A 27,110-nucleotide genomic window follows, 5' to 3' on the forward strand; every position below is an offset into this window, starting at 1 on the left:
AAAGAAAAGAAAAGAAAAGAGAAAAGAAAAGAGAACGAGAGAGAGAGAGAGAGAGAGAGAGAGAAAGTCCTGCCGCCTGGGCCATGCAGTCAATGCAGGAACGGTGTCTGGCTTACCGAGAGAGGCCAGGTTCTTGCGGTTCTCCAGCATCACGTCTCTGTACAGCATTCTCTGGGAAGGGTCCAGCAAGGCCCACTCCTCCTGGGAGAACTCCACAGCCACATCCTCAAAGGTCACCAGGTCCTAAACCATTGCAAACATGCAGCTTGGCCAAGGATCACCCTCTGCCCCCACCCACAGCATAGACAGGAAGAGAGTGCAGGATGACTGGCAGCACCAGGGATGGGCCCTACAGGGCAGGGCAGGGGTGGCCCACAGCACAAAATGTGAGACCTCCTCTCATTGGCTCCTGGGTTCAGCTCTCAACCCTCACAGCTTGTCCCCTCAGGCCCACCCACCAAGGTCCCAGGACTGCTACACAGTGATTTTCCATCTCTACTCTGAGTGTGAGCTCCCGCAGTCTCATTTCCCTCAGTTCCCTGAACACAGACCTGGGACCCTGCAGAAGTCAAAGAGATCCTCAACAAATGAACAAATGATTTCCCCAGGGCCAGGAGAAATTGTTTGACTTCAGGACACAGTCACGGCTTTATGCTGCTTCTCTTCAACTCTCAGCAGCACGTGCTGTGCACAGGGACCCCAGAGGGAGTTCAGGTATTGCGATCAGTGTTGACGTGCACTACATGCTGTGGGCAGCACCCCACCCTCCATTGTTTGCCCAGAGATCCTGGGAGGCCCGAGGAATAATGGATTGGAAGAAGGAATGCCTGGCTCACCTGTAACCAGCCTGTCAGGGACTCATCAGCCAGCGCCTCCTCCGTGCACCCTCCCTGCTGAGAGACTGGGAACAGAAAAGTCCTAGCTGGAGAAGGCATGCATCCAAGAATTGAGGCTGCCCTGGGTTCTCACCCACAGATCTGATGCCTCAGCACCCAGCTGGGACTGGCCATATCCCATTGCACAAACAAACATCTACCCAGGCACCTCCCGACACACAAAGCACAGCCTTACACCCTACACAGCTGTGCTAAGGAGCCAGTGCACAGCCCTGTGTCAGCCAGGAGAGAAAACAGGACAGAGGCCCGACCTGACGAGATTATTTCCACTGCACAGTGAGGAAATCCAAGTTCTGGGGCTGTCACTGCTTTTACTGTGTTTGTAGAAACAATTAAAGGTACAGTTGCAAAGCTCCTGCACAGTCACAGCATGGGTAACAAATCCACCACCATCCCAACACCCGAGTCCCGAATCCCAGAGCTGTCCAGTCAGACACGAGGGACCTCGGGGCCCGTGGGGCTCTGCTCCTGCCTCACCTGTTCTGCCCAACCCTCTGTGGCTGTGTGGCCCCCTCCTTTGTATCCACTCTTGGTGGGGTTGGGTGCCTTTTAAGCCTGGACTCTGAGAGCTTCCAGGGCCCAAGGACTCACCACAAGCCGGGGACAGGACAACAGCGGCCATCTCGTGACGACGACAGCAATGCCTCCTGGGCATCAGGGTGGTGGGAGAACCAGGATCGTGTCCTCGTATCCCCACAGGGCACAGTGCTCTGGAACACGTGGGAAAACACGGAGTCTTGGTGGTCTCTCCCTAACTGGGCTGCTGAGAACAAGTCTGCCTCAGCTCAGCCCTCGTGCTCTCCCTCACACTGCAAGTTCTGTCTTTAACCCTGGGCATTTATTCTGCTCAGGAGGTAACCAGTCCAAAACTTCTCTTCCTGCATCCCCTGCAATAGGACCATGACATCACCACACGTGCACACCCATGCGCACACACACACACACACACACTGTGAAAACCTGGGCCTCTCAGAGTCTCCCTGTATATTCTGCCCATCCGAGCTGTGTCACAAACACACTCCTGGCTACAACCCCTCACTCCCTGGAGACTTTGGCTCCTGACTCCCATTATTTCCTTCAAGCTACGGTCCCACTTCACTCAGGGGATAGCTGAGACCTTCACAACGTAGAGATTCCTCAACTCCAGGGCCCTCAGTCCCTACACGTCTATGAGTTCTGCCCTGCTCTGCTGTCACTTGGTGGTGTTCCTCCACCTGGAACCCTGATTCAGAAATCTCTCTGAACTCAACCTCCCGCTCAACTTCTGTGTCCACTGCTGTTTTCTCACATATGTCTTCCAATCGCATCAAGGCCTCCAACCACCCTATCTTCTTGCTCTTTCTCCGCCCCCATCTCCTCACTGCATGTTAACCCAGTCCAGAGTCCAACATCCCTCATGTCAACAGATATCCTTATCCCCCATCCCCAACCTTCACTCCAGTCAAGATTCCAAGCCCCACCTGCCCCATGGCCTCATTTGGACAGAGCAGCCAGCATACAGGCTGTGACACTGTCACCTCTAGACACACAAGAACCCTTGACCCTGTAAGACAATTAATCCTACTAGATGACATGGCTCTCCAATCATTCTTCTCTGTTCACCTCCTCCCCTCCTCCCTCTAGGGTAACCAGCTTCCTAGAACATCCCTTGATGACCTGATTCTTCCCATCACACACAATGAACTGTGGCCGACCTGTGCAGAAGTGACAGAGGGTGACGTCCAAGGCCAGGTCCTGGAAGACTGCAGCTTCCACTTTGTTCTCCTGGATGCTTGCTCTAGGGGGACCCCACTGTTGTGTTGTAAATGCAGCCGTGCAGCCCCGAGGACAGGCCTAAGTGGAGAGGAGCAGAGGCCTCCCGCCAACAGCCAGAGCCCACTCGCCAGCCATGCCAGCGAAGCCCCTGGAGGCGAATCCTCAAATAGCAGTTGGGCCTTCAGATGATGCAGCCCCAGCAGATAGCTTCTTGCAGCCTCCTCAAACTCCTAAGCCAGAACCTTCCAGCCAAGCCACTCCTAAATTCCTGAACCACAAAAAAAAAAAAAAAAAAAAAAAAAGTGAGACAATCAATGATTATTTTGCCTTAAGTGACGAAGGCTTGACATCACATGCAAGGCAGAAACGGATTTCAAATGACGTCGCTTTCAGATGATCCTGCATCGTACTTCTCAGAGAAGCAAGTTGTCCCTAGCGGCCGGTCTCGCCCCTAGCACTCCCCCGTTCCCTGCCTTCTTCCCTACCTCCTGCCACAAACAAGGTGCTGTCTCCCGTTCTCAGCAGGGGCATGCTGGCAGCTCCACCCTGGGGGCTCTTCCTCTTGCATTCCAGCTTGGCCCGGTATCTACAGCTGTGACTCAAATCTGTCCTTGCAGCCAGGTTTTCTTTCCACTCCCTGCCCCTGGCATCCCAGTCAAAGCTGTTGACCCTCTGACTTCCTCCCTCAGGGCCCACTCACACCTCGCACAGTACCAGCGGCTCCCACCACTACCATTTCAGGACAGCCCCCTCGGCAGAATCACCAATGACCTTACTCGCGGTAACAGAGATGGGGACCGAGGCCTCGCTGCTCCTATTTTCCACCTGCCCAACCAGCAAAGACAGCACTGGTCAGCTCACACACTGCTGGGACGGCTCCTACGGAAGGAGGTGGCCAACACGGGGCAAAGCTGTAAAACTGCTCTTTCCGGGGCTGGCACCATGGCGCAGTAGGTTAATCCTCCGCCTGTGGTGCTGGCATCCCATATGGACGCCGGTTCTAGTCCCGGCTGCTCCTCTTCCTCTAGCTCACTGCTATGGCCTAAGAAAGCAGTAGAAGATCGCCCAAGTCCTTTGGCCCCTGCACCCACATGGGACACCAGGAAGAAGTACCTGGCTCCTGGCTTTCAGATAGGCGCAGCTCCAGCTGTTGCGGCCATTTGGAGTGAACCAACGGAAGGAAGATCTTTCTCTCTGTCTCTCCCTCTCACTGTCTGTAACTCCACCTCTCAAATAAATAAAAATCTTTAAAAAAAAAAAAAAAAAAAAGGTCGGCGCCGCTGCTCACTAGGCTAATCCTCCGCCTGCGGTGCCAGTACCCGGGGTTCTATCCCGGTTGGGGCGCCAGATTCTGTGCCGGCTATTCCTCTTCCAGTCCAGCTTTCTTCTGTGGCCCGGGAGTGCAGTGGAGGATGGCCCAGGTCCTTGGGCCCTGTACCTGCATGGGAGACCAGGAGGAAGCACCTGGCTCCTGGCTTCGGATTGGCGCAGCATGCTGCCCATAACGCACCAGCCGTAGTGGCCACTTGGGGGGTGAACCAACGGAAAAAGGAAGACCTTTCTCTCTCTCTCACCAATTCTGCCTGTCCAAAAAAAAAAAAAAAAAAAAAAAACAAACAAACAAAAAAAAAAACCTGCTCTCTTCCTATCCATCCTGCCTCCAGGAATCTGTCTCAAAGGTACACAGACTACTCACAGACACATGTGAGAGTTTGCACTGTGGTCTCAGTTACAAAGGATTAAAAACAGCACAGATGCTCACCAGTAGGAGACTGGCTAAAGAAACTAATGTCTCCATCATGAAGAAGCATGCGGCCAGAAGAAAACAGCAATCAAAAAGAACAAGGTATCGACGAAGATTATTACCTCCAGTAAAGTCAAGTACATTAAGAGCAAGGCATAAGGCAGAGTACACGGAATGTTTCGACAAGGAGGGGTGCACTGAATACTGAAAGTGAGTTTGGGTCACGTGGGAGAATATGGTGGCAGACAGATGAGGAACTTCCTGCTCCCCTTAAAAGATGCTCCTGTTCTAATCCCCAGAGCCTGTGACTTGTCCCCTTACATGACTGAAGGGAGTTTGCAGAGGGGACAAAGAGAAGGCTCTTGACATGGGAGATCCTGAATGATACACAGGTGGGTGGCCTGACATCATCACTGGGGTCCCTCTAAGAGAGGCAGGAGGGTCAAGGTTAGAGAAGGAGGCACCAACAGAAGCAGCCATGTGTATGGTAGAGGAGACAGAGATGGAGAAGGACTGTAAGACACTGCCCTGCTGGTTTTGAAGACGCAGCCAAGGAATAAAGGCAGTGTCCCTGCGAAGAAAGGCGGAACAAAGATTTCCCATCACATCTTGGAGGGGCCCCAGCCCTGCTGACTCATTGTGGATTTCTAGCCTCCAGGGTTGTAACAGAATAGATGTGTGCTGTTTCAAGCCACTAGGTCTGCGGTCGTTGGTTAGGGCAACAACAGGAATCTAATGCTGCTTCTCATGTCAAATCTTCCCTGAGGCATCGGGTGAGGCCAGCCTATCCGTGCACCCGGTGCCGGAATTCCCAGCCCTCTGCAGGTGGGGGGGAGGGAAGGGCACCTCCTTTCTCCTCATCAGGGACCCCCATCTGCAGCTGAGCATATTTTAGTCACTGAGCCAAGGAGGGAGAGGAAGGGTGGGGCCCAGTCAGCTCACTGGGCAGGCAGACAGGATGCCTGGGACATTTCAGCTTCCATGTGTCCCTTCACGGTTGTCTAGGAGCTGGAATCTATTAGGGCAGGCAGTATCTCCTGCCCTGCCCTGGATAAGCTGGTGCTGGGAGAGGGTCACAGTGGATGCACCTCTTTATGCCAGCGCTGCCCAGTAGAACTTTGGGGGACAACAGAAATGTTCTGCTACTCTGCTCTGTCCACGCAGTAGTTGCTAACCAGCCACGTGTGGCTACTGTGCACTTGAAATGTGGCTAGGTTTCTTAATTGTTTCAGTTTTCACTAGATTAGTGGAAACAGCTCCATGCGGGTGCTGTAGTGACGGTGCAGCCCTGGGCACATTTCAGACTGATGTCCTTCAAGATACAGAGGAGGGGCCCCTGGGAGTGGCAGAGTTGGGGGAGGGGTTGCCTGCGGGTTCACAGAGCCAGGAGCAAAGTGTAAACTACCTGAGGAACACACACAGAAGTTACAGCACTGTCACAAGCCCTCAGTTCCAACATTTCTTTTTCCTACTTCTTTCCTCTCTACCACCACCACCCACGTCAGGGAACCATCATTTGACTCCTGAACTTCTCCCTAACACCTTCTGTCTTGTCTCTATAAGGTCTTCATTCTGAATTCTCAAGCCCACTTTCACCCACGAGCTTGGACCAGGTGCACATCGCTGCTTCTCCCCTCTCTTCAGTGCCCTCCCACGGGCCTTAGACCAAGTCCAAAGCCACGCCGGGCCTGCCTCTGCCTCCCTTTTCCCTCTGGAGTCTCAGCTTCAGCCACCTTGTCTCTCCCATTCATGTGGCACACCAGGTCCCTCCTGCTTGAGGGGCTATCCTCGAGTGCTCCGTGTACACGCCGCTCCAGCTAGTGACATCAGCTTCTGCTCTCCACCACCTATCAGTGCTTCCCTGTCCCCAGCTCCCACGTCACATGTGTCATTTATTGCTTGGAGCCATCTTCCCTGCTTGCTAGCAGGTACACTCCACGGAGGCAGGTCCAGTGTGTTTTAGTTCTCCAGGGTCCCCAAACATCTGGCTCAGGACCCAGCTCATGGAGGTTGCATCCAGGTTTGTCTAGGGCTGTCCTGGTTTCAACAATGAATTTTCTGCATCCACTCTGGTCCTGAATTAAGCAGGACGGCTGCTCACCCTAAATTGCACACTCAAATACTATCTGTTTGCATGATAAGCAAACATTCCCCTCAAGAATGTTACAGGAAAGCTAGAGCAAAAAAGGTGCACACACACACACACTCACACACAATTAACTGAACTCCACAATTAACATAAGATTACTTAGTATGAATTTCTGCAATATGAATCAACATATCACTAATACAAAGCAAAGAAGCAAAGTTGATTCCTATTAGGAGGCAAGGTCTAGAGGACTGTTTAGGAAGCTAGTGTCTCACGCTTCAGTCTATAGCTTGCTGCCTGATATTCTTCCAAATGATTTTAACTTTCACGAAGAAAAAAAAAAATCTACTTGCTCAAGACACAACCAGTTGCTGGCCAATGCAATCTTAAATTTCTGTTACTGCTACTGTCATCGTCACAGAGGCTGCCATATTGTAAAGCTTTGTGGAGGATCTGCAGGCCTTTAGAAAGTTGAGTCCAACAGGCCTGAAGCACATGGCTCAACAGCTCTGCTAGTCCTCCGCAGGAAGACTTAAAACAGCACGGACATTCGGGACTACTGCAAAGTCTTATGCTTCGCGATCTGAATAGTGTTTGTCCCATCTGAAGTTCATGCTGAAATTTAACCCCTACAATTACAAATCAAGAGGTGACGAGAACTCCACTCTCACGAATACATTACTTCTTTCGTGGGACTGACAGCTGAACAAGTTGTCTTGATGGTGGGTCTGCTATGAGAGACTGGTTGGGTTCCTGGAGCACTCTGCTCCCTGACTCTCTCCACATGAGGCCCTGCACTGCCTCAGGACCCCACCAGCAAAGAAGGCCAGCATCACAAGTGGCCCCTTGACTCTGGACCAGGACCATAAGCAAAAAAAAAAAAAAAAAAATTCTTTCCTATAACTGGTCCAGTCTGTGGCATTGTGTCGTTAGCAACAGAAAACAGCCTTAGATGCTCTTATGTAAAACCCAGACATTTTCAGTACTATGGCAAGAGTATTTCCCTAAAGCTACACGTATTCATAGTTCTTTATGTCTCTGTTCCATTTGCATGGACTTGTATTTACTTAACGCCACACACATCACCATACACACCTTAGTATCTTTCCTCTGAACATAAGCCATCAAACAGGAACACGGCTCCCTGCCATACCCCTCACACTTAGCCACTCCTTGTGGCTTACAACCTGAGCCAGAGAAAAGCCCATTCGCAGCTCTCCTACACAGAGGAGCCTCCTGAAGCCCCTGCTGATGTCATGATCCACGTGATACTCACCTGGCCACACAGGGATCCAGGATCAGTGAGCACAGGAGAACCTTGAGGGTAGGTTTCAGCACAAGTCTGAGCTGGAGGGATGCTTGTCTGGGAAAAAAAGAAGAAAAAAAAAAGCAGCAGGATTGCTTTTGAAGTTTTGTGTAGGGAGCAATAGCTGTCCCTTTTTTTTTTTTTTTAAGTACTTACAGATTTAGGGTGCAGTAAGGGCCCCGTCAGTTGGCTGCTGGATTTGCCTGACTGCTATCAGACACACCTGCTCCCTAAAACGGAAGACAGCAGCTTAACGCAGTGTGCACTGCGCTTACTCACGCGTTATTTAGGAGACTCAGGCTGAATTCTGAACAATTCCCGCGGTTTATTCGGAACGTCTTACTGGCGGGGCACAGCAAGCCGCGTCCCCGGCCACCACCTGCTGGGTGACAGTGGCGCGGTCTCCCCGTCCGCAATCGCCAACAACCAAAAATGTCTGCAGATGAGGCCGAAGGCTGCCCGGGGCGCAGAATCCCCCTACCCCCAACCCCTAATCCACCCGGAGAAGAGAGGGAGACGAGGGGAGCTTCCGGCGCGGGGCGGGGAGAAGAACAGCCCGAGATCTGAGCGGAGGAAAGGAGGCCCCCGGGAGGGTCAAAGCGAGGTTGGCCCCAGGCCCCTCCCAGGTCCCGGACCCCAACCCCACCCACCAACTCACCGAGTCCCTAACGAAAAGCCAAACCCACGGACTCGCAGACACGCCGGGACTGGCTGGCTCCCCAGCTCCGCCCCGGGCTTCCGCTTCCTGTCGTGGGCGGGCTGTCCCGTGCTTCCGCTTCCGGTCCCGGGCTGACGGCGGCGAAGAAGGGGGTGACTGACATTTCGGGGTTGAGGCGCTGGGCGGAGCGAGCAGGATGGGAGGAGCCGAAGTGTTCCTATTTGCTTGGTGAGTAGAGGCTCAGCCACTGGAGGTTGGGCTAGCCTTGGAGGCGGGGACAAAGCTGAGGAGCCGGGCTGCGAGCGGGGAACCGGGGCTGTGGGCGGAGGAACCAGTTCTGCGGGCGAGGATACGGCGGCCTGAAGAGCATTTGTCGGGTGTGGACTGTGGGAGGATCAGCAGCGTGGACGGGGCTTTGCTGGAAGCCCCGACCCTGCGGATAGCGGTCCGGCTGGAGCCCCGGACCATGCGCACAGCAGGTGCTGCACGGACCGCCCAATCCACGCGCGCGTCTCTGCAGCATTCCTGAAGGAGATAGTGACGCAACGCTCTGACGTCACAGCTGGGGTGGGGGATAGCGGGGATTAGGTCATAGGTAGTGTGGTTCCCCCTTTTCCTGAAGAACTCTCCACGACTCAGCACCCCCAGTGCGTCATAACGAGCTCTGTGTATACTGTGGTTTTCTTCCTAATAAGAACCTACCATAGAATTCAGTTTATGAATCATAGTAACAGATGAGCAGTAATAACCATAACAAGGTAGAACAACAATACATTGAAATAAAAGTTAGCTAAATGTGGTTTTTCTCAGTTACCATGGGGTGGGCATTTGTGCTACACAAAATGGCAATTTAAGATTTATGAGTTGGTTGTTTCTGGAATTGTCTGAGAGTGTTTTCAGATGAGCACAGGGAAGGGTAGACTCTACTCAGGGTTACAGAGTCCAATATTCACACTCCCAAAATAGCACATTCGCACAAATGTATGTTCTTACCTATCTGCCTTTTCCCTCACCTTGAGTGTGTTGGTAAAATCCATCATCACCATGGCTCCTGATATGTGCATTTGTTTACTCCCACTGCTATAGAAGCTTCAAATAGAGTGGACTCGTCGTGTTTCACTGCTGTGTCCCCAGAAACAGTTCATGGAATATAAAGTGTTCAATAAATATGTATGAATCAAAAAAGGAATCTTCACTACGGCCACTATCTCTCAGCTCTCTTGCCAAGAGCAAATATCGTCTTTATCCTTGCAGATATGCGTGCTTCTAAAAGTACACGGATACTTCAAAAGGTTCATAGGAAATGGAATTAAAAGATGATTTTTGGTGTAAAAAGTGTTTTGAAATCCTGCACATGAACGGTCTTCCAAAAGTTCATGAAAAACACATATTGTGAAAAGCTACACCAGTTTCAATTTTTTGGCACCAAAATAAATGTATTTTTTAATTCCATTTTCCATGTGTATATGTGGATACTTCTGAAGATTTGTGCTGCTTAGGGAATGATGCCTGGGAAACAAGTCAGACAGTAATTACATTGTCAATCCACGATTGGTTGAATCTGTGGCCACAGAAGGCTGATTGTGTTTGGGAATGTACGTCATGGCATTTAAGAAATAGATACGGGAATCTGGGAGTGTGTGTGGTGATGGTGGGAGAGGGATTGGACAGAGTTCATTGCATCTTGCAGTTGGTGTCCAGGGAGGCGTCCTTTCATTGGGAAAATTTTTTTTTCTTTTTCTTTTTTTTTATATATTTATTTGAAAGGCAGAGAGAGACAGAAAAGGAGAGAGGTCTTCCATCTACTGCTTCATTCCCCAAATGCTTACAGTGGACCAGGACTAAACTCTGAGTGTGGAACCCATTCTGGGTCTTACACATGGGTGGCAGGAACCCAAGTATTTGAGCCAACATGTGCTGGCTTGTAGGGTGTGCATTAGCAGGGAACTGGAATCAGGAGTGGAGCATGACTCGAACCCAAGCACTGAGACAGGGGATGCTCTTAACCACAGCATGAAATACCTGCTCTTCTCTGACTCCTTTCTCTGGGCTTTGCCTTGCACTGCCCAACAGGAGCATGTGTTAAGCACTCTGTATTATGGACATTGAGACTTTTTAGTAGCCTCATTAAGAGAACTGAAAGCAAATAGGTGAAACTAATCTCAAAAGTGTTTCATCCCAAGGCACTCTTCTTTGCGCCTGCAATCCATGTAAGAGTTGATATTTTACATTCTTTTTGTTTTTGTGCCAGAAAACCAATTTTGTACTTTCCACTTAAAGCACATCCCCATTTGTGAGTTGTGTTTTATCCCATACACCTGCCCCATCTTCAGAGTTTATCAAATTCACATATCCGGGTTGTTCCAAAAATAATGGGAAAGTGTTCCACTTAAAAGGCGTAGCAGAAGAATAATACAAGGTTCCTTTTGGGTCTGATGACAAAGGGGTCATTGTGACCCTATCCGAGGAAACAGGCATAGAATGGTGAAGGCAGGTGGAGTTTTGGAGTGGTGTCAGGAGCTGGCAGGAGGTGAGGCATCAGAGAAATAGGAAGCGGATGATCTTTTCTCAAAGGTTCACAGGTGAGGGGAAGACATAGAAAGTAACGGCTGAGGAGAGGTTGCAAGAAAGCCAGGCAAGGAGTTTCTGTGTAGTTAGGGAAAATCTGGAGGAAAAGAATTGAAGACACAAGGGCTGTACTGGAATATGGGGGACTTAAGGTTACTAAGCTGGAGGAAGGGAGGATTCTCAGGTCATCGTGAGAGGAGAAAAGCACTTCGAATGCAATTAGAGAACATTGTTCAGCAATGGAAACTTATCAGAGATATTTACCTAAAATGTCAGCTGATAATTAGCAGTTTCACTGAAATAGCAGGCACATTAGGGGAACTTGAGAGTCTATGTGAGGAAAAGAAGAAGGGGCGGCATTTTGGAACAGATCTTGGGAAAACTTGGAAAGTCAGTTTGCTAACACATGGAAAGGAAGAAAACTTTCCTGGTTGGTGCTGAGCATTCTGTATTCATGTTGGCATCAAAACACTTCAGAAGTTACCGTAAGAATGGCAGGCGCTGTGCCCTTGTCTCCACGGTTGAGGAACAACTTTTTTTTTTTTTTTCTGAGCAAATTGTTAAACTCTTTAGTATAGAGTTGGTCTTCTGTGTATAAAGTTAATTGAAAATGGATCTTAGTAGAGAATGGGACTGGGGATGGGAGAGGGAGGAAGAGTAGGAGTATGGGTTTGGTGAGAAGAATCACTATATTTCTAAAGTTGTACTTGTGAAATGCATGGAGTTTGTATTCCTGAAATAAAAGATTTCTTGGGGGGGGGGGGTTGTGCAGGAAAGAATGGCAGGATCTGTGGCATGGTAGGTAACAGGGATCTTCCAGGTCTGAAGTTTTACCAGACAGACATCATTTTAGATTGTAGGACTTTTATTAATTTTTTAAAGCTTTATTTATTTATTTGAAAGACAGAGTTACAGAGAGACAGAGGCAGAGAGAGAGAGAGGTCTTCCATCTGCTGGTTCATTCCCCAGATGGCCGAAACAGCCAGAGCTGCGCTGATCCAAAGCCAGGAGCCAGGAGCTTCTTCCAGGTCTCCCATGTGGGTGCAGGGGCCCAAGGACCTGGGCCATCTCCTACTGCTTTCCCAGACACTGCAGACGGCAGCTTTACCCACTACACCACAGTGCCGGCCCCTATTATAAGAATTTTAGATCATTCTGAGGAATTATTGAGATCACAAACAGTGGAATCTAAGATAGGAGTAAGGGTGGGTAGGAAAGGGGAGGTTGGACAATGGATACTAAATACAGTCACACAGGGGGCACAAGCTCCGGTGTCCACAGCACAGTAGAGTGACTGTGGCTCACTATAATCTATAGAAGAGTGACCAGCACTGTGTTGTGGCTTGTAAAAGCTGCTGCCTACAGTGCTAACATCCCATATGGGCACCGGTTCAAGCCCCAGCTGCTCCACTTTTTTTTTTTTTTTGACAGGCAGAGTGGACAGTGAGAGAGAGAGAGAGAAAGGTCTTCCTTTGCCATTGGTTCACCCTCCAATGGCCGCCGCAGCTGGCGTGCTGCGGCCAGCGCATTGCACTGATCCGAAGCCAGGAGCCAGGTGCTTCTCCTGGTCTCCCATGGGGTGCAGGGCCCAAGCACTTGGGCCATCCTCCACTGCACTCCCTGGCCACAGCAGAGAGCTGGCCTGGAAGAGGGGCAACCGGGACAGAATCCGGCGCCCTGACCAGGACTAGAACCTGGTGTGCCGGCGCCACTAGGCAGAGAATTAGCCAAGTGAGCCACGGCACCGGCCGGCTGCTCCACTTCTTATCCAGCTCCCTGATAATAGCCTGGGAAAGCAGTGGAAGATGGTCCAAGTGCTTGGGCCCCTGCAACCACATGGGAGACCTGGAAGAAGCTCCTGGCTCTTGGCTTCTGATCAACTCAGCTCCAGCTGTTTGTGGCCATTTGGGGAGTGAACCAGTGGATGGAATACTTCTGTCTCTTTCAGCCTCTGCCTTTCTATAACTCTGCCTTCCAAATAAATAAATAAATCTTTAAAAAAAAAAACTAGAAGAGAGGAGCTCAAAGTTTCCCAACACAAGGAAACAGTGAATATCTAAGGAGATGGAAGTGAATGCCAGTTACCCCAATTGGATCATTACCCAGTATCTTCATGTCTCAAACGCTGTACTTTGTAAATATATAAATATATAGATACATAATGATAATTTTCAATTTATGAAAAGAGAGAGACCAATAAGGTGAAAATATGGTGATCTGGAGCCCCTTCTGTCCTGGAGGAACCTCGTGTGTGGGTGTTTGAATTAAAAATCTGCCAAGTCAACTTGTGACGAGTGAATACCTTTTCTGAAATATTTTATTTCACTTTAGAGCATGACCATTTGGGTTGGTGGACGTGGCTGGGACATGAGGGTGACTCTCCAAGAGAGGGGCGATGGTCATTTCACACGGAGCTTTTGAAAACCAAGTCGGTGGTGAGCCAAGCATACAGGCACATAACACAGACACATTACAGGAGTCTGGACCTGGGGGAAGACTGAGGACTGTGAGTGTCAGGACTTGCACAGCTGAGAGTGGCAGAGACAAAGGGAGGACAACAGGATGCTCAGGCCAAGAGGGAGCCGTGCAGGGATGGTGGAGGAGAGCTTTGACCTTGAGCTTTCTGTCCTTGCTGTCAGACTTGAGGCTGTACCAGAGTGCAGGTCAGGCCTCTTCCCACGGGAGGAGAGCACGGATGCCTGTCTCTGACAGTTGTCTCCAAGACAATACAAGAAAAGCAGTCTTCTGTATATAAAGAGAATCAAAAATGAATCTTGATGTGAATGGAAGGGGAGAGGGAGTGGGAAAGGGGAGGTTGCGGGTGGGAGGGACGTTACGGGGGGGAAGTCATTGTAATCCATAAGCTGTACTTTGGAAATTTATATTCATTAAATAAAAGTTAAAAATAAAAAAATATTTATTTATTTATTTATTTGAGAGGTAGAGTTACAGAGAGGTAGACAAAGAGAGAACGGTCTTCCATCTACTGGTTCACTCCCCAGATGGCCGCAATGGCTGGGGCTTAGCCTATCTGAAGCCAGGAGCCAAGATCTTCTTCCAGTCTCCCACATGGGTGCAGAGGCTCAAGGCCTTGGACTGTCTTTTACTGCTTTCCTGGCTGCATTAGCAGGGAGCTGGATCAGAGTGGAGCAGCCAGGACTTAAAACAGCGCCCATATGGGATGCCTGTACTGCAGGCTGGGGCTTTAACCTGCTGCTCGACAGTGCCAGCCCCAAAAGACAGTTTCCATGAACTTTTTAAATACCTCATCAGACATGGATTTTAACATTCTTTGATTTAAAGTAAACTTATCTGTTTATATGAGAGGCAGAGAGAGAAAGAAAGAGAGCTCACATCCAGTGTTTTACTCCCCAAATACTTTCCAGGCCTGGGCCAAAGTCAGGGCCCAACCACTTGGGCCATCACTGCTGCCTCCCAGGGTCTGATTAGCAGGAAGTGGGGATCAGGAATGGAGCTAGAGCTCTAACCCAGGCACTCTGATGTGTCACTCGGGCATCTTAACCATTATCTTAACCACTAGGCTAAACGCCTGCCCCTACCCAAACTTATCTTCCAGTCCCCTTTTTTGTGAACTTTTGGAAGTACCCCGTTAGGTAATAGGTTGAAGTGAACTATGGTGTCCCCACCATGCTCTAGAGCATTAGAGAGTGCTCCTTTGTGTGTCTGTGGCTTTGTGCCTGTTATCCAAGCTCCCCCCAACTCCTGACACTTCCAAGCCTCTGGTCTTCACTCTTCTGCTTTCAGACTGACGTTTTGCGCTTCCTCTATGAGAGAGAACGTGCAGTATTTACAGTTGATCATCTTGATCCCATTTCACGATTTGTTTTTGTAGGGTAAAAGAAAAAGAAGTATTATGACCAAGACTTCACAGAGGAAGCCACGTGACTATATGAGCCAGTGCAAATCAAGGCCTGGCTTGGGTACCTCAATCCCCTTGAGGATGTCCAGTTACTTATTCAAGAGGCCAGTTACTAGAGTTTCAGCCCACCCTGGCAATGAGATTAGATACCACCAACGGGAGGAGAGCCTGGACAAGCCCCAGCAGGTCTGCTGGCAGAAGAGAGTGCAAGGACTGCAGGCCTACAGCAGTGAAGGTGAACTTCTGAGTACTTTGGATCTCACCAAAGCCTTGCAAAAGCTTGCATCGAATTGCACAGGTGCATCCCTGCCAGGGGCTCCTGCTGTACCTGCCCATGCCCCATGTTCACTTTCGTCAGAGGTGATCCCTAGGGCAGATCTGGGTCTCTCACAGCTCCTCTACAGGCAATTTCTGGTGAGTGAGGAAGATATTAGAATACAGGAAAAGAAAGTGAAGGCAGCAAGAGAGAGGCTTGCGATCGCTCTGATTTTAGACAGACTAGCTAGTGAAAGGGAGAAAGTGAGGGGGACGAGAGGAGAGTACTGAAAAAGATTGAGGAAAAAAGAAAAAGAAGAAGAAATGCAGATGGAATGGAGCTTGAACCCATGTTAACATCTTTGCAGTGTCCAAAAAAATTTTTTTTGCTCTGAGCTGTTGAAACTTTCAAATGCACTGATGCTTATTTTTATTAAACTTCTTTGTGCGATGCAAGAGAATATGACCAGTGATTTCTTTCCGGGGGGAGGTACTGGGTTTCAGGTGAGGAAAGAAAGAGGATTGTTTTCTTTCTCATGTTGCACTCTCATCTTTGTTTGCTGTTCACATGATTTGTTTGTACTTTACTTAGTTTTATTTTTTAAAAAAGATTTATTCATTTATTTGAAAGAGTTAGAGAGAGGAGAGGCAGAGAGAGAGATCTTCCATCCAATGGTTCACTCCCCAGTTGGCCACAATGGCTGCAGCTGCACTGATCCGAAGCCAGGAGCCGGGAGCTTCTTTCGGGTCTCCCATGTGGGTGCAGGGGCCCAAGGACTTGGGCCATCTTCTTCTGCTTTCCCAGGCCATAGCAGAGAACTGGATCTGAAGTGGAGCAGCCAGGTCTTAAACCGGCGCCCATATGGAATGCTGATGCTTCAGGCCAGGGCAGTAACCTGCTGCGCCACAGTGCTAGCCCCTTTATTTAGTTTTGAAATATGTTTCTGTACATTTATGGTATATGATGTGATTTGATACACACTCAAGGGTGCTTCAAAAAGTTCTTGGAAATTGAATTGAAGAGAACTGTCTTTTGGTGCAAAACGTTTTTGAAATCCAGATAATATTTAAAAGATCATGTGAAATGCATATTATGAAAAAAAACTAGGTACACATCTCAAAATTATTCGCAGTAAAATATACTTACCTTTTAATTCCTTTTTCCATGAACTTTTTGAAGCACCCGTGTGTGTGTGTGTGTGTGTGTGTGTGCATGCGTGGTGAAATGACTTCTTCAGTCATGCAAATAAATGTTTCCACCACTTTATGTGGCCACATTTGACTCTGGTATACAATATTTAACATTGTTGATTCTAGCCCTGGTGTTGTATGTGAGATTCTGGGCTTACTCATCCCACATTACTGCAATTTTGTATCCTTTGATCCATATCTCCCCACTTCCATTCACCTCCACTCCTGATAACCACCACTCTGCTTTTCTATATATTTTGCTTTATTTAGGTTCTACATGTAAGTGAGATCTTGCAGGGTTTTTCTTTCTGTGTCGGGACCATTTTGTTGATTTTGAAATCTACAGGGAATTGCCAAAGTCATGGAATTAATTATTCAGTGCCTTGTTCCCACAGTCACAGGACAAAACTTACCTCACAGGATATGCTGTTAATTTTATGTTACGTTCCAGTAGATTTCAAAATAATACTGCTCCGAAGGATTTTTATTTCCATTTTCTCTAATAAGATCTCTATCCCCAGTTATTTTTGTTTTGATTGCCTGTTAGTTCAGAGTTGCATATAACAAGATACCAGACTTTCCTCATTTGCTAGACCTATAAAGAAGACTTCAGAACATTTGTAGGACACAGAATTAAAAGAAAAACATTTTGGTTCAAAAAATTCTGAAGTTCGTGCACTTTTTTTCATGACACATACTTTCCATTAACTTTATGTGCATATGCACGGATGTCAAAAATTTTTGCACCAAAATAAACATCTTTTAATTCCATTTTCTGTGAATTGTTGGAAGTACCCTCCTATACTCCTCTGTGTTTGAGTGCCATTTGGGCATAATGATTTCAGAGAGATTTTTTTCATTATTAATCTAACAATAAGCGTCTGCCTGCTGAAGCTGAACTGAAGTTTATTTTTCTGTTTGCCTGATTGCTTGTTATATAAAGGTACTTCCAAAAGTTGGTGGAAAATGGAATTTAAAGATAAGTTTATTTTGGTACAAAATGTTCTTGAAATTATCTGTATGAAGGTACCTCAAAAAGTTCATGGCAAATGCATCTTATAGAAAAACTAGGGGCCAGCGCAGTGGCACAGTAGGCAAGCATGTGCTTGTGGCACCAGCATCCCATATAGGCACCAACTTCTCCACTTCTGATCCAGCTCTCTGCTGTGGCCTAGGAAAGTGGCAGACAATGGCTGGAGTGCTTGGGCCTCTGCACCCACATGGGAGACCCAGAAGAAGCTCCTGGCTCCTGGCTTTGGATCAGCCCTGCTCCAGCTATTGTTGCTATTTGAGGAGTGAACCAGCAGATGGAAGACCTTTCTTTCTGTCTCTCCCTCTAACTCTACATCTCAAGTAAATAAATAAATTCTTTAAAAAAAAGAAAAAGTATGCATGGATTTCAAAATTATTTGCACCAAAATAAATTTTTAATTCCATTTTTCTATACCCCTTTGGAAGTACCCTCATATTATTTGAATCTGCTTCATAATTACCTACTTTTGTTTAATGGATTTATCAGATTCTGAGAGTGATGAATTTAAAAAAGATCTTTTTATGTCTTCCCTAAAACTGAATTATTTTAAAATTTCATCTTTTGTCCTTTAATGCTTGCCTGTAGTAGTCATGTGCAGTTTTAGTTCAAAATTGGTTTAATGTTGTCCTAAAACTAAAATAGTAGTTTAGATATAGTGATTTTTTTTTTCCTCTTCTCATTACTCCTGCTGTTTCATTCCAGTTATGTTTTGGTGGTTTCACATTTGTTCCTCCTGATGGACATCCTTCACTGGTTCTTACACTTGTGAGAAATGACCCCATGGTATGTTTTCACAAGAGACTTAGCTTAGCCTTAGTGTAGCCTGTGATACTAGGCCTCAGTAGAAACTAGGATAGAATTGCAAAAAACCCCAAAGTAAGACAGCTGCTGAGCCCTTGCTTTGCAAACCTTGTGCTACCAGTTCTTTGTAGCAATTCCATAATCTCCAGCCATAGAATGCTCATTGCAAAGTGCCCTCTGTTCCCAGAACTGTATGAGTTTTGCCGTTGCCAAAATGAAACTCTTCCCCTCTCCTGGCTTATCTGCCCAGCTTCATCCTCCCCAATTACCCAACCCTGCTTTAGGTGCCCTGTGGGACTTAGATTGTACCTCCCAAGTTACTCAACCAACAAGCAACAAGGAAAAAGAGATGCAGAGTGACAGGGACACAAGGGGCTGAGCATCCAAGGGTGGGACTTGCTTCCACCTGCTGGGAATCAGTAAGCGCCTCGCTTTCTGCTGCCTTCATGTTTCTGAGCCCATCCTTTTGTGGGTAGGTGGTATCAGGGGGGCTTATTTCCCACATGCCAAAGGCCTGCCAGAGGTGTACTTTGACGTGGTCTGTATGTCTGGTAGTGTGTTCTCCCTGACAATTTGGCTAGGTATATAGCCTGAGTTTTGTTCCAGTTATGTTGCATAGTTCCAGTTGTAAAATGGGAATCTCTCAAGGCTGGTGTCTTAGTCTGTTTTGTGCTTCTGTAACACACCAAATGGTAACTTGTAAAGAACGTAAATTTATTCTCTCACAGTTTGGGAAGCTGGAAAGCCCAATATCAGGGTGTTGACATTTCATGGGGGCTTTTTTGTATTCTCATGTGGTGGAAGGCAGAAAAGCAAGAGAGGAGGAATGCTGAGTCCTCGGATGGCAGAAGGATGGGAGAGGGATCCTACTTCCCTACACTAAAAAAAAAAAAAGAGAGATTAATGTATTTGAAAAGGCAGTGCAACAGGGAGAGAGAGAGAGAGAGAGAGAGAGAGAGAGAGAGAGAACTTCCATCCACTAGTCCACTCCCCAAATGGCTATGAAAGCCAGGTCTGTGCCAGGCCAAAGCCAGGAGCAAGGAGCTCCATCTGGATCTCCCAAACTTGGGCCATCTTCTGCTACCCCCCTCCCCTTCCGTCTCCCCCTCCCTTTCCCTGGGTAACTCTGACTTACAAATAAATAAATAAATCCTTAAAAAAAAAAAAAGGAAGTAGAACAGCCAGGACCTGAGCCAGCCCTCCGATACAGGATGTCAGCATTACAAGTGTCAGTCGTATCCCAACACCTGTCCCCACCCACATATTTTTTATAGCAGCATCAACCTATTCATGAGGTCAGAGCTCTCTGTGGCCTAAATACCTCCTGTGCAGCCCCACTTCCCAGTGTTGTTGCAGTAGACATTAAGTTTCCAACAGGTGAATTTTGGAGTGGACACAAACCATAACAAAGCTGAGTGTAATTGAGGTAATACACACAGAGCTTGCCAACCATGGTGTTTAGCAGATGCTGGGTAGTCAGTAAGTGGTAGCTATTACAGATTGAGTATCGCATATCTGAAATGTTTGGGGTCAGAGATTTGGGGATTTGGGACTATTTGCATAGACTTTGTGGATCTTAGATGTTTTGGATTTCATGTTTCTGTATCAGGGAGACCCAACCTGTGTTACCAATCCTAATAATCTTCAGAGAGTACATTCTCAGAGAAAGACCACTGAAGACTGAAAATGTTAAATTCAGTCTGAATGTGCAGGAAGCACTACTGTAGTTTTAATCCCTTGCATGTCGGCACTTGGGATAGCCTGCAGATCACACAGAGATAATGTAAACCACGCCCACAAATCCTCCACAGGGCAGCAGTGCTGGCCTTACGCCTAGGCTTCTTGGCAGTAAGTGTCCAGTTGAATTCAGTGCACAGAAAGATGAAAAACAAAGACTAACTTTTATTCATCTTTATATCCAAAGCAGACATTATGCTTCTAGAATCTTGATATTACTTGGCTTCCTAAATGCCTCTCTTCATTTCAGCTCTCCAGTCCCAAAGCTGATTACAGAGCCATTTTTGAGCCACTTCTTGGTCTGTTTTTCATCTTGGAGAATCCATGGGGGTGGGTAAGGAGACATCCAGGAAAACTGATCCAGAAATCCTGGTGAACCTGAGCTTCAGAGAATGAAGGAAGACAAACTCAAGACTACGGGGACTACAGGAAGTAGGGAAATGGGGAGGAGCAGACATAGGTGTGATGGGGAGAATAGCAGGTATACAGTGGGTGAACAGGAGGGAAAACCTCATGGTGAAGTGGGATGTTGATTTTATGTGATGGCAATCCTGGCATCCCTGAAGGGTGACATGGTGTGAAACCATAAAACACAACTGATAGTTGACTTCAGGGCTTAGTAAGGAAGGAAGGCTTTCCAACTTTCCTCGTAGTCTCTGCAAGCCAGTCAGGGGCCAAGTCAAGAAAGGCCCAGAGGCTGTGTCGCACCAGTGTGGTTTATTTCTGCTCCAGCCAAGCTCCTGTGGTTCCAGGAATTACTGCAGCTTCGTCAGGTCCAGCTGTGGCAGATAGTAGCCCAGGCGGCGGCGTTGGACCTCGTAGTCTCCCTCCTTCCTCCGCAGGCGGGTGGCCACCTGTGTGTATAAGAAGCCATCAGAATGGACTGGTCAGCTGTCCAAGTGCAGGAGACCACAGGGGTGACAGCAGGGCCAGAGCCAGAGACCTGATGCTTCCCTGTATCCTTCTCTCCTTTCCCCATGTGGTTTTCTCCCTTGGCCCTTCCCCTCATTTCACCTCTATCTGCTTGTCTCCACTATCACTCCTCCCCCCCCCCTTTTTTTTGCCTAGCCCTCTCTGTCTCCCTCCTCAATCATTTCTTTATCAATATGTATCTTCTGTCTGCCTGTGTATCTACCATCTATCCATTAGTCATCTGTCATCTCTTATGATGTATCATTTCTGTTTTATTCATCTGTTACCTGTACGTATCTGTGGTCATCACCATCTATCATTTATCTACAGTTTCTCTATCAATCTGTCATCTGTGTATCGTGTATTTGTCAAGCACCTATAATCATTTGTCGTCTATTCATCTATTGTCTTTTACCTTATTCTCTTGTTTATGTCTTCTGTTTTTTCTCTGTACAACTTGTAAATGGAATGATGCAGTATGCACCCTTTTTTGTCTGACTTGTTTCACTCAGCTTAATGATTTGTAATTTATGCATGTTGTTGCATATATTAATAATCCTTCTGGGGGACAGGTGTTGTGGTGCAGTGGGTTAAGGAGCTGCTTAGAACGCTGACATCTCCTATCAGAGTGCTGGTTGGAGTCCTGGCTGCTCTGCTTCCATTCCATATCCCTGCTGATGTGCCTGGGAAGGAAATAGATGATGACTCCAGTACTAGAATCCCTGTCACTCACATGGGAGACCCATATGGAATTCTGGGCTTCTGGCTTCAACCTGGCCAAGCTGTTGAGTGCATTTGGGGAGCACACCTATGGACAGAAGATCTTTCTGTCTCTCTCTCTCTCTCTCTCTCTCTCTCTCTCTCTCTCTCTGTGTATGTGTGTGTGTGACTCAGCCTTTCAAGTAAATTAATATTTAAAAAAATAACTCTTTCTTTTTTGTTGCTGAATACTATTCTGTTGTTGGGAAATGCTGGTTGATGGACCCTGGGATTATTTTCTGGTTTGGGTATTACAAACAAAGCTGTCCTGAACATTTGTGTACAAGTCCTTGCATGGACACACATTCATATCTCTCTTAGATGGCTTACTATGGGTGGGTGGCTGGGTCATAAGGTAGACATGTAACTTTCAAAGAAATGGCCAAGCTATTTCCCACTGGCACTCTCAGTCGCCTTACATCTTCGTCAGCACTTGGTACAGTCATTGCTTTGACCTCAGCCATTCTTATGCATAGTGGTATCGGTGACTTCCACATTCGTGATGACTAATGATAAGATTTTGAGTTCTATGTCACCACATGATGAATATAATTGAAACAAATGTCATGTATATTTCAAAAATTACCAATAGTAGGTTTCAGATACTCCTACTACAAAAATAGATAAGCATGAGAGGTGATGGATTCGTTCATCAGCTTGATTTAGTCATCCTGTGATATATACCCAGAGCAAAGCATCACATTGAACTCTTTCTCTCTCTCGCTCTCTCTATATATACACACACATATATTTATATCCACATTTATTATTTGTCAGTTCAAATAAGGTTAAAAACTAAAATTAAAAATCTAAATCATGCACAGATGGAGAGAAGATATTTGCAAAACATCCCCAGTAGGGGCTGGTGCTATGGCACAGTAGGTTAATCCTTCGCCTGTGGCACCGACATCCCACGTGGGTGCCGTTTCTAGTCCCGCCTGCTCCTCTTCCAGTCCAGCTCTCTGCTGTGTTCTGGGAAAACAGTAGAAGATGGGCCAAGCACTTGGGCCCCTGCACCAGTGTGAGAGACCCAGAAGAAGTCCCTGGCTCCTGGCTTTGGATTGGCGCAGCTCTGGCCGTTGTGGCCATTTGGAAAGTGAACCAGCAGATGGAAGACCTATCTCTCTGTCTCTCCCTCTCACTGTCTGTAACTCTGCCTCTCAAATAAATAAATAAGATCTATTAAGTATATATATATAGATAGATAGATATATATATACACACACATACATACAAGGGCACTTTAAAAGGTTTGTGAAAAAAAATGGAATTAAAGATTATTTTAGTATGAAAGAATTTTGAAGTCCACATTTGGGGTTTTTATAATATCCAATTTTCTTGAAAGTTTTTAATAATCTCCATATGCACAAATTTCAAAAAATTTACATGAAAATAAACTTATTTATTTGAAAAGCAAAGCAACAGAGAGAAGGGAAGAAGATGGGGCCAGAGAGAGTGTGAGAGAGAAATATGTCTCATCTGCTGGTGCACTCCTCAAATGGTCACCACACCCAGGTCTGGACCAGTAAGAAGCAAGGAGCCAGGAACTCCATCCAGGTCTCCTACATGGGTGGCAGTCGCCCAAGCACTTGGGTTGTCCTCTGCAACCTTCTAAGGTGCATTAGCAGAGACCTGGATCAGAGTGGAAAAGCTGGGATTCCAGCATGGCCTGCTGGTGTCACAAGTGATATTTAACCTGCTTAGCCATAGAAATAATTCCATGTTTCCTTGAGCTTTTTGAAGTACCTTTGTAGACAGTCACCTGTTGCTGATGGACAGGGATCTGTTCTAAGAAGTGCCTCGTTGGGTGATTTCATAATTGTAGGAATGTCCTGAAGTGTACTTCAGCTAAGATGGCTACAGTGTCACTGGGTGATAAGACCTCCTGCACCCAGCATGGTACATGTGGCTCTCCAGTGACCTCAGCACCATCTTGCAGTGCACAGCTGCATTAGAACTCCTGACAGCCCGCTAACAAGAAGACAAGGAAGCCTCCCCTGCTCACCAGAAAGCAGCAGACCAGGCACGTGATGAGTCCCAGGAATGCAGCCAGGCAGATGAGGATGATGGCCCAGAAGGGAAGGTCTGTGGAGAGACAAGGGCCGGGATGAGCCTCCACCTACCACCCTCCCGTGCCTCCCTCTTGGACCCTGTGTAGCCCAAGGGTGGGTGTAGACTCAGGGAAGATATTGATCAACATCTCATGGCTCAGAAGCCCTTCAAGAGTGCCCTCCTCCCCACCCCAGCACAAACCAGAACACCTGCTGTCTTCCCATGGTGCCTCAACAGTCCTGGCCATGGGTTGGCCAGTTATCAATGTGATCCAAGACCAAGACCTTCTTGCTTGGTGCTCTTTGATGAGGCAAAGCATCAGGCTGCACCTTCTCTACCCAGGGCGGTGGTGGGGGTGATTTGAGCCTTACCTGAATTCCTAATCACAGCATCATTTCTGCTTGGAGAATACCCTGGAAATGAATGGGGTAGAGAGTCCATGCGAGTGAGTTTTTTACTCTTTCTTTAAGATGTTCATTTGCACATTTTATTTATTTGAAAGGCAGAGAGACAGAGATAGAGATCTTCCATCCCAAACACCCACAACAGCTGAGGCTGGGCTAGGCTGAACCCAAGATCCAAGAACTCAATCTAGGTTCTCAAAGTAGATGACAGGAACCCAAATACTTGAGCCATGACCTACTCCCTCCCAGGCTGAACATTAGTGGGAAGACAAGAACTGGAGCAGAGGGTCTGCAATCCAGGCACTGTGATATGGGATGCAGCTACTTGAACCAGCACCTGCTGCCTCCCAGGGTGTGCATTATCAGGGAGCTAGAATGGAGAAGCAAGTCAGGACTTGAACTCAGGCCCTGTGATATGGGATGCAAGCATCCTAACTGGCTTCTTAGCCACTAGACCAAACACCCATCCTTGATTTTCATTTTTTTAAAAGATTTGATGAAACAAGAAAAACAGGTGACATAGGCCATATGCAGATGTGGTCTACAAGACCTAATTTTTAAAAATTATTATTATCTGGCCCTTAATGGAAAAAAAAAAAAGTGTCTTCTCCCTGTTCTAGCACTATGTTGTGTAACAACGCAGAACCAAGGGCGATACCCATACCATGAGAGTGACACCCCATATGGGACCTTGTAGAGGTCTAGTTATTTCTTCAGTATGTGGTGGGTGTTTATTGTGGGTCAGGCAGAACACAGGGTTCCTGGAAAATGAGTAAACAAGCAGACAAAGCCACTGTCTCCTACTTCATTTATGGTGCATAGTATAACATACACAACCATTCTTTGGGGGAAATTTGGAAATGCAAGGTTTAGTCACTGGAGAGGCAGCTCTGGCTGCTTCTGTAGAGGATGGATACCACATGGCTTGGACTTGGAAGCCCTCATTGACCACCTCCCTGAGTGTCTTGCAGTGTATAAATTAAGAAGTCTGGAGAGGAGATGACCCTAGCCTGAGGTCACAGAGCAAGCCAGCAGAGAGTGAAAGCCTCCCAGGTCTCTTCCTCAAGGGTGGTGAGGACCTGCAGGAACCACGCTGCCTCCTCCCAGGCTGAACAAGTCCAACGTGGATTCATTTCTGGACCTCCAGATTGCCTGGGAAGGAGTGGAGGTTGGAGCCTCCACTGCAGCCCTGATGACCACGGAGCCTTACCGTCCACAAGAATGCTGTCCCTGTCCAGGGTGAAGTTCTGCAACTGAGTACCATTCTTGGTCATCTGCACAAACTCCTCATAGATAATGACTCTGTCCAGTCTCCGAGCCAAAGATGAGAAGCCACACAAGGAGTCCACTTTGGTATGGTCGCTGTCGGGGACAGACCTGGAAGGGCACAAGGGGATAAGCAAAACTGATGCTCTGCTCTGATTCTATGTTTCCTGCTCCCAGGCCCTCTCCAGAGCTTTCTGCAGTATCTGAATTAAGCAAAAACGGTTATTAGCCTCGTGGTGTGATGGAACACTTAAAATGTGGCTAGGGTGGGTGAAGAATTTCTAGTTTAATTAATTAATAGCCAGGATGGGCATTCAGCTTAGCACTTCAGATGTCGCTTGGGACACCCACATCCCAGATAAAGTGTCTGGGTTTGAATGGTGGTCCTGCTCCTGATTCCAGCTTCCCGCTAACAACCCTGAAAGACAGTTCATGATGGCTGAACTGCTAGATGGACGCTCTCTCTGTGTCTCTGTCTGTGTTGTTCTGGCTTTCAAATAAATCTCTTTTTCAGAAAGAAAGGGGAAGGCTGATAAAGCAGCAGGTTATGCTGCCACCTGTAATGTCAGCATCCCATATGGATGCCAGTTTGAGTCCCAGCTGCTCCACTTCCAATCCAGCTCCCTTCTAATGCACCTGGGAAAGGAGCATAAGATGACCCAGGTGTTGAGCCCCTGACATTCACGAGGGAGACCAAGGTGGAGTTCCTGGCTCCTGACTTCTGCCTGGCCCAACACCAGTTCTTGTGGCCACCTGGAGTGTGAACCAGTGAATTGAAGACTGATCAATCTTTCTGTCTGTCTATAATCTCTCTGTCTCTCTCTTCCTCTGTCTCCCATTCCTCCTCTCTCTGCCTTCCAAATAAATAAATAAATAATTTTTTTAAAGAGAGAAAAGGTGAATTGAGGTGAGTTGGAGAGAATAATGGACTTAGTTGATTGTCAAGCAGATTCCCAAGACCACTTGTAATCAAGTGATTTTGGAATTGTGGTGGGGTGATTTCTTTCTAGGGTGGTGAAAAGGATCTAAAATTAGACCTGTCCCCCTGTCCAACTCTCTTCCCACCAAGCATTTTCTGAGTTGCACTCCCCAGTGAGTATACAGCCACATTTTGCTCTTCAAGGGTGATTGCATGGTGTCTGAATTACATCTCCTTGGCTGTTGTAAAATATAAATGAGCACGTGTGGTTCACAGTTCCCTTGCTGGATAGCACAATCCAGCTGCGGGATTCTAAGTCATCTGGTTCTAGCCCCCATGTTTGGTGGATTCTTATTTTGGATGCTGAGTTCTTTTTTATTATTCCAAAAGACTGTTTGATGTTTTGATTTCTTTTTTAAGATTTACTTATTTATTTGAAAGGGAGATGGAGAGGGAGGGGGAGGGGAGGGGGGAAGGGAGGAGTGAGAGATCTGGCATATACTGGTTTACTTCCCAAATGGGGCTGGGCCAGACTGAAGACAGGATCCAGGAGCTCCATCTGAGTGTCCCACAAGGGTGACAAGGGCTTAAGTACTTAAGGTGTCTCCTGATGCTTCTCAGGTACATTAGCAAGGAGCTGGATTAGAAGCAGTTTTGGGGCTGGCACTGTGGCATAGTGGGTTAAGCCACTGCCTACAATGCTGATATACCATGTGAGTGCCAGTTTGAGTCCCAGCTGCTCTGCTACCCATCCGGCTCCCTGCTAATAGCCTGGGAAAGCAGCGGAGAATGGTCCAAGTGCTTGGGCCTCTGCACCCATGTGGAAGATCTGTTTCCAGGTCTTCCTGGAAGAAGCTCGTAGTCCTGGCTGTTGCAGCCATTTGG

The 27,110-nt window shown here is 47.4% G+C and overlaps 3 protein-coding genes across 4 annotated transcripts in view; 1 reads left to right on the top strand and 2 right to left on the bottom strand.

Annotated features, from left to right (window-relative positions):
• ZNF558 (zinc finger protein 558) overlaps positions 1–8,579 on the bottom strand; it is a 24,596-nt gene extending 16,017 nt beyond the window's left edge. For both annotated transcript variants that reach the window (XM_089316343.1, XM_051838280.3), the window contains exons 1-7: positions 8,449–8,579; positions 7,947–8,020; positions 7,761–7,847; positions 2,591–2,919; positions 1,488–1,606; positions 837–901; positions 117–243 (exon numbers count right to left, since the gene is read on the bottom strand). In XM_089316343.1, the coding sequence (XP_089172469.1) occupies positions 117–243; positions 837–901; positions 1,488–1,551 (256 nt within the window). In that variant the 5' untranslated portion in view covers positions 1,552–1,606; positions 2,591–2,919; positions 7,761–7,847; positions 7,947–8,020; positions 8,449–8,579. The remainder of the gene's footprint in view (positions 1–116; positions 244–836; positions 902–1,487; positions 1,607–2,590; positions 2,920–7,760; positions 7,848–7,946; positions 8,021–8,448) is intronic.
• MBD3L1 (methyl-CpG binding domain protein 3 like 1) lies at positions 8,541–15,607 on the top strand. Its single transcript, XM_008250860.5, has 2 exons — positions 8,541–8,676; positions 14,870–15,607. Exon 2 carries the CDS (start codon positions 14,891–14,893, stop codon positions 15,440–15,442), a length of 552 nt encoding a protein of 183 aa, XP_008249082.3. The 5' UTR covers positions 8,541–8,676; positions 14,870–14,890; the 3' UTR covers positions 15,443–15,607.
• Positions 15,608–20,061: 4,454 nt separating this feature from the next.
• Positions 20,062–27,110, bottom strand: part of MUC16 (mucin 16, cell surface associated) — a 113,630-nt gene continuing 106,581 nt past the window's right edge. The window contains exons 67-70 of the mRNA XM_089316342.1: positions 25,251–25,417; positions 24,008–24,049; positions 23,590–23,669; positions 20,062–20,767 (exon numbers count right to left, since the gene is read on the bottom strand). Coding sequence (XP_089172468.1) covers positions 20,669–20,767; positions 23,590–23,669; positions 24,008–24,049; positions 25,251–25,417 — 388 coding nt within the window. The 3' untranslated portion in view covers positions 20,062–20,668. The remainder of the gene's footprint in view (positions 20,768–23,589; positions 23,670–24,007; positions 24,050–25,250; positions 25,418–27,110) is intronic.

The sequence above is a fragment of the Oryctolagus cuniculus genome, chromosome 16 (genome assembly GCF_051225735.1).
Source record: "Oryctolagus cuniculus isolate XC-2025 breed Fujian yellow rabbit chromosome 16, ASM5122573v1, whole genome shotgun sequence".
In the NCBI taxonomy this organism is placed as follows: Eukaryota; Metazoa; Chordata; class Mammalia; order Lagomorpha; family Leporidae; genus Oryctolagus; species Oryctolagus cuniculus.